Source organism: Pelobates fuscus, chromosome 11 (genome assembly GCF_036172605.1).
Source record: "Pelobates fuscus isolate aPelFus1 chromosome 11, aPelFus1.pri, whole genome shotgun sequence".
NCBI classification, from domain to species: domain Eukaryota; kingdom Metazoa; phylum Chordata; class Amphibia; order Anura; family Pelobatidae; genus Pelobates; species Pelobates fuscus.
In genome coordinates, this window is record NC_086327.1 from 39,189,063 (window position 1) to 39,201,209 (window position 12,147).

The 12,147-nt window shown below is 42.8% G+C and overlaps 1 protein-coding gene across 1 annotated transcript in view; it reads right to left on the reverse strand.

Moving 5' to 3' along the window:
* Positions 1-129: 129 nt before the first annotated feature.
* Positions 130-12,147, reverse strand: part of LOC134577491 (uncharacterized) — a 28,032-nt gene continuing 16,014 nt past the window's right edge. The window contains exons 4-7 of the mRNA XM_063436256.1: positions 5,270-5,407; positions 4,098-4,175; positions 3,759-3,919; positions 130-451 (exon numbers count right to left, since the gene is read on the reverse strand). Coding sequence (XP_063292326.1) covers positions 256-451; positions 3,759-3,919; positions 4,098-4,175; positions 5,270-5,407 — 573 coding nt within the window. The 3' untranslated portion in view covers positions 130-255. The remainder of the gene's footprint in view (positions 452-3,758; positions 3,920-4,097; positions 4,176-5,269; positions 5,408-12,147) is intronic.

Below are 12,147 nucleotides of genomic sequence, written 5' to 3' on the forward strand. Positions count from 1 at the left end.
AACTATTAGAAAACAATGGTGGGAGCCAGGGCTCCATAACCACAACAGAAGACTGTAGTGGTTATGTTTCAATCCATTTGTTTGATATGTGTATTGTTACACGAAACACATAGCCTTATTGTGGCCCTTTTCAATCAGTGTTTTGCATTCTATCGGTAAACAAAACAAAACACTGTACTTTGCTGTACTTCAGACCTTTATCACACAACCAAATGAGCAGGTTTTCATCTTTCTTTCTGCATGACAAGTGTGGCATTAAAAAAGTGGTGGTTCCAAATACTGCAGCTGTACATGGTCCGATAGGAGTCCTTGCACAAGTGTCCAGATGCTGTCTCTTTGTTGTACTGGCTGAAAGAGGCATGAGCCCATCAGGAGGATAACCATCATCTTCCTCCATGACCTGCTCTGAATCCAAACCTGACCAATACGGCATTTTTGAATTTTGGTGAACCTAAAGATAGAAGTAACAAAAATTACTAACATCTTTCCATTAATATGATAGAACCACTTTTCTCGTTTAGTTTCTTTCAGTAATCTAAAAGGAACACCCTAAGCACCGTAACCACTACCCTAGTGGTTTTAGTGCCGGAAGTGCCTGGTGATTCCCTCCCAGTAAGCAGTCAAAACATTTTAAAGCAGTTTGACTTCTTATCTGGTGTCTGCTCCTCACCTCAATTGTGAACTGAGCTAAGCCCTGCACCACTGGATTTAATGGTTTGTGTATTTTCGTAGACATGTGCTTTTCTTACATGAAACATGGACAAATTGAATGTCATCCTAATTTCAGAAGAATCTGAATTTGTCAGCATACAAAATTATCAAAATGAAAGCTTTAACGAATTGAGCCATACATTTTCATTTTTTTTTTTTTTTTTTAAATAAGGATAGCAAGTTAGGGACTGAACTAAGGAATAACTGAAACAGCAATATTAAAGTTTTTTTTTCTACATTTTGATCTTACACCTGTTTAGGAGATAGCACCCTAATTTGGTACACATACGTGGAATTGCCATAATTAAGGGTACCAAATTAAGGTGTGCAACTGAAAGAGCAGAATTAAGAAAAATAGCTTTACCTGTTTTCTCTTTCAGTTGTTTAGTAGATATCTCCCATAACTTGGTAACATGATATAGGGTTCACCTACTTTGGATACCAAATTTGGGCACTGTTTAGTAGGTGATTCAATTAAAAAGGAAAGGCAGATCAGTCATTGGATACTTACACAATAAATTCTTGGTGAAGGGGAAAGGACAAGGTCATCTTTAGGCAGTGGAAAGCGGGCTGTCAATTTCTCCCTCTCTGTGATTGCAAGTACAGTCTGATCATATAGGATTGGACATGATTTGTGATGCAGAAGGTGTGTTCATTTATCTGCTCCACATATCTCATTTCTTAGGACAAATACATACATTTTGCATGTCATCTCATGTAGTGCTGCTCACATCTCCAAAGAACACTACCATACAAACGTACTGGAGTAGTACTAATATGTGTAATATTATAATATTTTGCACACAGCATGTTGGTCTAACAAAATTTTTCTCATCACACAAAATAAGCTGGACAGAGCTGTTATACGTTACTCTGAACAATTAGAGGTGTTTATAAAAGTTTTCTGGAAAGCGACTGTTAAAATCTGATTAATTTTATCATATACATTAAGTTTTACTTTATAGTAAATTTTTTTCACAGAAATTTCTGTTTTAAAAGTTCAGAAATCTTAATTTCACAAATTTAGAATGGAGGGAAAAAGAAGTGCAACACATTTCTGTCAAAAAAGTGGTGAAAATTCACAGATCAGGTGAATCGCTAACAAAATGGCATATAGTCAAAAATGACAAAAAAACAGATTTAAAATATTGCACCAAAACGTAGGCGTAAAAGTTTTGGTAAAGTTTTGATAACTCCATAGACTCTGGTTGTAGACTGTACTGGATATCTCTTCTAAACCTTGCATGAAATTAATTTCAACCCTGACAAATGACCTCTACATCCTTTTCCATACGAATACTTTTTTTTTTTTTTTTTTTTTTTAAATCCGCACAAGAGAGGCTTGATGACAACAAATAGCCACCCTCCTGAAACTATACCTTTTGGGTGCAGGGGGGGTGTCTTCCCTGGGATCTGACTGCAGCAGGTGCTGGCTGAGGATGATGCGAATTTGAGGCTTGCACAGGCTCCCGGTCTGCTCTTCAGGTCGGGTGCACTGTTAAAGGGCACTCGCTGGGCTCCAGATTAGAGATGCCCACCAGGTGGCCGTAATAAGAGGACCACCCAATTTCAGAACCCTGGTGTAGCCACACCAGCAGTGGATCGGCACTGCCAGGTAGTTAGATTCAAGATGACGTCCCATGCCTAATGGTTCAAATTAAGCCAATACTAATGTCTAAAAACCTTTTGTGACGGACCACCTGGCACCCCAACTGGGTGCCTCCGCCAACTGCTGCTTCCTATCTGTCGCCGAGTACCATAAGCACCGTAGCCCCTTAGCCGCCGCAGCTTGGCTGGGGTATCGCTGTCCCTTCTCACCCTGGACCAAACTCCTGTATCCAGCTCCCAGCGAGAAGACCTATCCTCCAAGAGAGTATAGCAGGTATAGCAGTGTAGTTCTTAGAAGAGCTAGTGATAATAATCCAAGGGAATATAAGAGTATAGCAATCCCCAGAGTGAATATAGCTGTCCCCTCCACACATGAGACGAGGCTCTATGTTGAGGGTGAAGGGGAACTCTTTATTGGAAGCCACAACTGGCCTTATATGCAGGTCCCCATGCAAGCGGCACTCCCCACTGGACCGGAGAGTAGACTACAGTAAAAACATATACACGATTACATTGGCTCTCAGGTCCAGAACACTCCCACATAAAACAAGATAATCCCTCCTCTGTGCCCAAGAGATAATAGAATCAAGCACCGTATTAAACTCAATTATCGCCAAGCACAGAAAACATTAATTTTTACGAACCACCCAAAATACCTTTAAACACACAACACCCACCCAAAAGTTACATCCCCTGATAGCCCCGACATATCCAAAAATTACCCAGATCGGTTCAGGGGTTCGGGAATTTCCTGGAAGTCATAATTTGACCAATCGTATGCATGGTCCCATGCCCAAAACAATTCCAGAGAATCAGGGCTTGCAGTTGGTCTAGTTCGGTAGTTTAAAAAACAAATAAACTACCAAACAGAGTCAATGTTCTTACCCTGGAGTTTGTTCACCTTGTTCATGGGAACGTTTCCATCGATCAGTGCCCTTCTAAGTTGTGTAGAACCGAACGCAGGCGATCCTGGAAGTCCAGCTGTGTTCAGAGTTTCAGTGTCTGAAAACAGTTCCATGAACTCAATGACCAAACACCGCTGCCTGCGTTCGTGGGAACAAGATGGCCCCCACCTCGTGGTCGTTAATGCAAACAGCGGCCGCCCAGATGAACACGTAGAACACTTTTAAACACACGTTTAAAGTGTTACAAACGATCAATTAGGCCAAACAAGCTCCCGGGTGGTCTCTGGTTTGTGCGGCTGTTCAGGAACCGAACCATATAATCCCATTTGTACGAACAGTGCCTTTTTAAAGTATTTTGCAGAGGGCCATAGTCCTGAGGCAGGAGGCTGGCAAGCAGGCCCCTCCAAGAAAACGTGGCAGTGGCATTTCTGCCATACCTTTGTCCCACCATCCCCCATCTCCACCATAAAGCATGCATCAATCTGTAAGTCTATAGGTTACTTTGATATAGAACCACTTGTAGAAAATATTTACCAAGCATATAAAGATGACAAATGATACTTATGTAAGAACTTTTCTCTCTCTCTCTGCATGTTCACTGTTCCATATAACTTGCTTGAGAGCTGTTCCCACGCACACTTCAGTTGAGTTAAGCAGCTGTATGTCTGTTGCAAGGCATCGTGACATTCCTCCAACTTAAATTGGAAATACAAAATTCCAGGCAAAAGAAAAAAAGAAAAACAGTAAAATAGAATTGTACATAAAGTAGCTGTGTTCATTACCAAGGGCTTGAAGCCTCTAACAATCAATCATGAAATGTATTGTTTGACAAAAGGTTAACATACTATTTCGTCTGGAGGAATAATTACTTACGAATTCAGGTGAGTCTGGTGGAGCAACTTCTTGGAGAAGATTAAGTAACCCGTCAGTTTCACATTTTATTCGAACAAGCTGTGACATAGTAAACATAATTAAATCATACCTAACCGTTATTCTGTGTGTATTGTTAAAAAATGATAAAACAATAATGCATTAACTTAATTCATAAATAATTCAAAATACAAATCCCATTTTAATCTCCTTAATAATTTAATGTATACGTTGTGTTAACAACAATGTTTAGTGGAAGCAGTAATTCATGTAATTGGGATGTTCTGTAATAAACCTTAAAAAAGGTTGTGATTTTGGAGTCCTCTGGCCTTGTCTCCTTCACACACTGTAGCTGGTGCCGAATGGTAGGAATTTAGCTCAGAAGGCACATGGTAGATGTAAAAGAAGGCAGAACAGAACCTGCTGGAGTAGGGAAGTAGTTAAATATACTGGAGTGCAAGGCAAGTCCTTACACTCCTTGTGGTATGTTTTCACCTTTAAATCGTCCTTGGCAAAGCTGCAAACCTCCCACCTGAAGCATGCCTTTCTCCCACTGTTTCCAGTTCTCTTCCTCTTTCAAAATCGAATCTATTTCTCTTTAAAACATAAGACAAAGTAGGGACTATTTTGTCTTATGTATTTTTCCAGTGTTTGACACATCTTGACACAGGGTGCAGTTTAAGGCAAGCTTAAGAAAAATATATGTCATATAAAGTAGTCCCTACTGTGTCTTATGTTTTAAAGATAAAGATAAATTGGAAAAAAAAAAGGAAAAGATTCTGAGAGAGGAAGAGAAAAGGAAACAATAGACAGGTTTGAGGTGACTTTAAAAAGATATGTGAATCTACTGTGACTGGATATAAAAGTATGGAAAAAAGGGTGCAAGACAAAAAATGGTGAGGTGTGGTTGAAGGTATAATAGGAACAGTCTGACATAATGTCAGAGAGAGTTTCCATTTTTTTCCCATACTTGCATGAAGTATTAGAGGCCGAGTGAATGACATATTCCTTTTGCTGGGTATGTGTTAATAATGCTTCATTCTTCCAGTTTATAGCTTTAAGAATTGTTAGAAAAAGGATGATGCTTTTTCGTGTGAGTTTTTACATTTTATTTCCCTGGATTGTCCTGTGCATTGAATTGTGCAGGAAGGAAAATAAGTGCAACTGCCACATACCGTTAACTCTGTTTCAAACCAAATGTCATCATCCAAAGTCATTTCAGCATCCATGATTAGGGGAACCACGTGCGAGTTGGCGGTTTGCAGTATACCGCACAGAGGAGGTAAGAGCTCAGAGTTATCATTATCCTCATGCTACAATGATATTAAAAAAATCATGCTGAGATTCAATCCATAAAAACAGTAAATTGGCTACATGTAGCTTAACAAGCTAGTGATAAACAAAGCAAAATGAATTTTGTGTATAAATGGCACTAATAAACACAAAAAAGTGCAGCTGCAACCAAACGTGTTTTACCACTTATATAGTACATAAAACTTAACCCTAAAGAAACCAAATAAAAATGAATGTGCAACAAATGCAGTTAATTCAAACTCAGAATTATAGAAAGTACAGGTTTATTTATTCACAAAGTTCGGAGACCCGAGCTCACAAATTTTTAAAGGAGAAAGGGCAAACCTCATACTGATGGCCACACTGAGATTAGCCCAGATCCTCAAATATTAACAAAATACAAAAATCTCAATTTTTAACCTAATGCTCATGTATCAGGACCTCACTCCCACACTCACCTACCTTGCGCTCCCATGCCGCGTCTCTCTCTCACTCCACTAGGACACCGTGTTGGAGCGCAACCCCCTAGACAGCGCGGTAGGCTCAACCACCGTAGGCAGAACTCCGTGCATACGAACACCAGCTCTGCGAACACAGCTGGCCGACACAGGAGACAGAACTTTGTTTGCACGAACGCCGCTGATTCTCACACACGACCATACAGGTAACAGAGCTTCGGGAGAATCAAAAGGGCGCACGCATGCTGAAGCAGATCCTTTTAAAGGTACAGGAGGTGGAGAAAAGGGAGGAACTACAATGAACAAACCACCTACTTTACCTATTTAAACCACACACACACCCTGAACTCTTCATTCAGTTGTACTGTGCTCCTGATTTTATAAAGACCTTCAGTGACTGTCCTGCTGTATCCTGATATTTGACCCTTGCCTGAACCATCGCCTTGGAACCTGTGCCGCCTGTCCTGACCTCAAACTTCCCAGACTACTCTCTTTGTCTGATCCCCTTTGTACTGCGAACTTGGTCCATTGCTCTATTCTACTCTGCATCTTGGGCTCCGTCTACTAAACAATGAACCCGACAGAACAACTGAGCCATAAAATGGAGCTCACAGACGCGACTGGAATGCTTAATACCCTAATGAGACAAGTGACCAACCTGATTCAAGCAGTCCAAAAATTGCAAATGCAAGCACGGACACCAATGCCTGCTGTAGCTGCCAATCTAGTATCCCTTCCAGAAGATACGTCTATGGCACCTGAACCACAGATCCTTTATCATGTCCTGTGAGTTGCTGTTCGATTTACAATCACTCACATTCCACTCTGATTCCGTCAAAATACGTACTATGATTTCCTTGCTTTCTGGCCCTCCACAAGAATGGGAATATAAATTGCTATGGGATAACGATCCCGCTGGGATTCCTTTGTAGCACTTATGTCCTCCACCGTGGCGGAACTACTGCGGTTGCAACTGCAACCGAGCCAGTCACCAGGGGGCCGAACCGCCCTGTGGACCCCTGCAACCGGGTTGCCCACTCAGATGGCCCATGCTGTTAGGGTCACTCGATGGTATTTAATTTCCAGGGGGCCCGGTCATTGCTGTGGCGCTTTAACATCGCGACCAGGCTCCCTTTGATGATGTTAGATGCTGGGAGGAAGTGACAGCCCCATCACTCCCTCCCAGCAATCACCGAGAGCCGTGCGGGAGGAGGAAGGAGAGGAGAGGAGGCAGTCAGAGTGGGAACTCTGACTCCCATCAGCCTGAGCCACTGGACCCCAGGGAAAGTCACCCTCCTGCACCTAGAAGGTAGGAAACAGGAGGGTGAGTAAATCATTTTGTATGTGTGTGTGTTAGTGTAAGTGTGTATATGTGTGTCTGTGTGTGTATGTATGTGTGTTTGTATGTATGGGTGTGTCTGTATGTTTGTGTGTCTGTATGTAGGTGTCATCTGTGTGTATGTTTCTCTGTATATGTGTGTGTGTCTGCATGTGTATCTATTTGTCTGCATGTGTGTGTGGGGGATATGTGTATGTATGTATGTATATATGTATGTATGTGTGTGTGTGTGTGTGTGCCTGTATGTATGTGTGCCTCTCTCTGTCTGCATTGTGTATCTGTTTGTCTGCATGTGTATGTGGGGGGGGACATATGGGGGAGTGGGGTGGACGTATGGGGGGTCCCCAGGGCTATTTTCGCACCGGGGGCCCATGGTTTCCAGTTATGCCTCAGGTCCATGATGTACGACGACACCAACAGGCAATAGACTGCCCAAACAGCCATCAGAGCCTTGCGACAAGGACGCCAACCAGTTGAGGAATACATCACCGATTTCAAACATTATGCCAAAGATACTCAGTGGAATGAAATTGGACTTATCAACCAGTTCCGCCTGGACCTCTGAGATTCTCTTAAGGACGATTTCGCTCACTTTGGTTATCCTGATTTACTGGAAAATGTTATGCAACAAGCAATCCAGCTGGACAGGTGTTTACGTGAGAGGCGTCATGAGAAAGTAACCTCTCTCTCTACCTGTAAGAGCACTTGCTCCTCCTCCCAGGTCCCAGTCACTTTCTTCTCCATCTGTGACAGTGGAACCAATGCAAATGGGACTGGCTCAAGGTTGTCTACCCACTGCTGAATTACAACATAGAAGAAAATAAAACCTATGCCTTTATCATGAACATACACTACATACCACAAACACCTACCCCAAAAAATGTAGAGCTACAAAGGGTAAACAAATGTATCTGACCCTCCTGCCCTCTACTCTGAATACAACAAATCATCCCTTATCAGTCTCCCTCTGCTTGCAGTGGAGTATGACTAAACATAAATGCTAGGCGTTAATCAACTCAGGAGCAAGTGGATGCTTCCTTGATTTCTCCTTGGCTGCTACCTTACAAATCCCAGTGATCAAAAAGGACATTCAACTGAAAATACAAGTGGTGGATGGGTCCTTTCTAAAATCAAGTCCCTTACTGAAACAAACCAAACCTATTCTTGTCTCTATAAGGAAACATCAAGAGTACATTGTATTTAATATCGTCCCCTCACCTCTATTGCTGGTTATTCTCGGCATTCCCTGGTTACACAAGCACAACCTGGCTATCAAGTGGGCCTCAGGAAACTTATCTTTCTCCTCCACTTAATGTCTTAAAAACAAACTCACCACAGGCTATATACACTCCATTCTGGACGCAGATATGAAGAAAAATCAAGACGTTCTACTTCCCAAAGTATATCATGAATATGCGGATGTTTTTGACAAGAAAGGGGTTAATACCTTACACCATATGATTGCCCCATAGACTTGCTACCTAGTAGAATATACCCCTTCGGCAGAAAAATATCTTATTCTTAAAGAATATATTAATGAAAATGTAGCAAACGCATCTATCCGACCTTCCATTTCTCCAGGAGGAGACGGGATCTTCTTTGTGTGGAAGAAGGATGGTAGTCTACGTCCCTGTGTGGACTACAGAGAGCTGAACAAGATCACAGTCAAGAATAAATACCCACTCCCTCTCATCCCTGAGCTAAATGAGAGGTTACAAGCAGCCTCCATTTAGACCAAACTGGATTTAAGGGGTGCCTATAATCTCCTTCATGTTAGAGGAGGAGCCAAATGGAAAACTGCCTTTCGGTCCCGATATGGACACTATGAGTATATAGTAATGTCATACGGTCTCTGCAATGCCCCCGCTTCATTTCAACACTACCTCAGTGATATCTTTAGAGACCACTTAGACCAGTATGTGGTAATCTATCTGGATGACATTCTCATCTTCTCTTCAGAGTTATCCACACATCGTCACCATATGCTGGAAGTATTGAAATGCCTTAGAGAACAGAAGCTATATGCCAAGATTGAGAAGTGCATTTTTGAAACCACCTGTGTTGAATTTCTCGGTTTTTTATCAGACCTGGCAAAGAGGAGATGGATCTACGCAAAGTCGAAGTCATACAGCATTGACCTGAACCTCTAAGTAAGTCCAACAGTTTGTGGGTTTCACCAATTTTTACAGGCGTTTTATACGCAACTTCTTACAGATCATACAAACTCTTACGAAGAAGGATGTAAAGTGTCATTGGGGTCACCAAGCACAAATTGCCTTTGATAAATTAAAACAAATGTTCATCACGGCCCCTATTTCATGTATACCTGATCAACATAAACCCTTCTTCCTTGAGGTCGATGCCTCCGATATTGCCACCGGAGGGGTCACATCTCAGAGAGACGAAAAAACAGATTTACTACATCCTGTCGCCTATTATTAACCCCTTAAGGACACATGACGTGTGTGACACGTCATTATTCCATTTTATTCCAGAAGTTTGGTCCTTAAGGGGTTAAAAGAGACTGACCAAAGTCAAGACAAATTAGGACGTCAGTGACAAGGAATTACTGGCTATTAAGAGAGACCTGGAAGAATGGAGGCGTCTGTTAGAGGGTGCAAGTCATCCCATAACAGTTTACACAGATCACAAGAACCTAGAGTGCCTACGCTCAGCAAAACGACTTAATCCACGAAAAGCCTGCAGGGCATTATTCTTCTCTAGATTCTTATTCCATGTCACCTAATGGCCGGGATCAAAAAACCTAAAGGCAGATGCAGTTTCAAGAATATTCACCCCAGATGAGACTAAACAAATAAAAGAAGAGACGGTGCTAAGTCAACAACACTTCCTAGGCAGTATGTCTACTTCCTAGGGACATCAAGACCAATGCTGCCACTACTAATCTGCCTCTGTCTTCAGAAAGATTTCCCAATGTCGCATGGGAAGATCTATGTTGCTGAACCCTTTCGCCTCCGCATACTGCAACAATTCCATGATGCTCCAATTTCTGGTCATAGTGGACAACGAAAGACCATACTTGCCATCCAACAGTATTTCTGGTGGGCCATCCTTAAGCAGGACGTAAGAAACTATGTGAGTACCTATACTACCTGTGCCAGAGCAGAAGCACTAACCATGAAGGCAGCTGGCCTATTACAACCTCTACCAATCCCTTCCAGACCCTGGAGTCATCTCACCGTCGACTTCATCGTTGACCTCCCCGAATCCCATGGATACAATACCATAATGGTCACTGTCGATCGTTTGACCAAGATGGCCCATTTTATCCCAGTAAAGGAACTACTGCCAAAAAGACGGCCACTTTTTTCACGACCACGTCTTCAGGTTGCATGCATGGAATTCCTGACTCTATTTTCTCCGACAGAGGGACCCAGTTCACCTCCCACTTCTGGAAATCCTTCTGTCAGTCCCTCAATATCTCGGTGGACCTTTCTACTAATTTCCACCCTCACACTAACAGGCAAACCAAACTTTAGAAACATATCTCTGATGTTACACAACACATCTGCAATCCAACTGGAAAGAACTACTGCAGAGTTTGCCTATAATACGCATATACACGATTTCACACATGCTTCTCTTTTTATGTTTAACTACGGATTCCAACCCACATCTCTTCCAGGACTGTCCATTTCTTCCACTGTCCCAGATGCCTCCGCTCACATTAATCAACTAATACAAGGATTTCTCCATGCTCAAAAAACAATACAAGACAGTCAACAACTCTATAAATTGTATGCAAACTGTAATAAAAGAACCCCACCTTCATACCAAGTTGATCAACTCGACTGGTTACCTAAAATTACCCTGTCCTTCCAAGAGGTTGGGCCCAAAATACATTGGTCCATTTCATATTAAGAAGATCTCATCCGTGGTACTTCAATTGGATCTACCTCCTCAATACCGTTTCCATCCATCCTTCCATGTATCACTCCTCAAACCTTTTAAGGAAAATAACTTCCTAGATCGGGTCATCCTTCCTCCTGTTCCCGTGATTGTCACTGGGGAACCCGAATAAGAAGTACAGGACATCCTTGATTCTCGCATTCCAAGAGGGAATCTTGAATACCTGATACATTGGAAGGGATACGGTCCAGAAGAAAGGTCCTGGGAACCTGTAAGTAACATCAATGCTCCTCGCCTACTCTGAAGGTTCCATCTCCGACACCCTTCTTTTCATCCTGGTCCTGGTAGTCTCCTGAGGCGACTCCTAAGACGGGGGTACTATCAGGACCTTGCTCCCACACTCACCTACCTCGCGTGTCCACGCCGCGTCTCTCTCTCACTCCACGAGGACGCCGTGTCGAAGCCAACAGACAGCGTGGTCAACTCAACCACCCACGCCAACGTTCATGCGAACTGCACCTCTGTTCGTGCGAATGCCACTTACCAGACACAGAAGGCAGAGCTCCGTGCATATGAGCGCCACCTCTGTTCATGCAAACACAACTTGCCGACAAAGGAGACAGAACTCTGTTCGCACGAATGCCACTGCTTCTCAAACACGACCGCACAGGAAAAAGAGTATCAGGAGAATCAAAGGGCGCGCGCGCGCCCGCGCCGAAGCAGATTCTTTTAAAGGAACAGAAGGGGGAGACCAGGCAGGAACTACAATGAACAAGACCACCAACTTTCCTTATTTACACCACACACACCCTTAACTCTTTGCTCAGTTGTACTGTGCTCCTGATCGTAAAGATCTTCAGTGACTGCCCTGCTGTATCCTGATCATTGACCCTTGCCTGAACCATCGCCTTTGAACCTGTACCGCCAGTCCTGACCACTGACTTACCCAACTACTCTCTTTGTCTGATCTCCTTTGTACTGCGAACTTGATGCATTGCTTTCAGCACTACTCTGCATCTTTGGCTCCTTCTACTAAACAATGAACCCGACATGATGTCACGTCACGTTTGTGACGGTAGGGTACAATGCACCA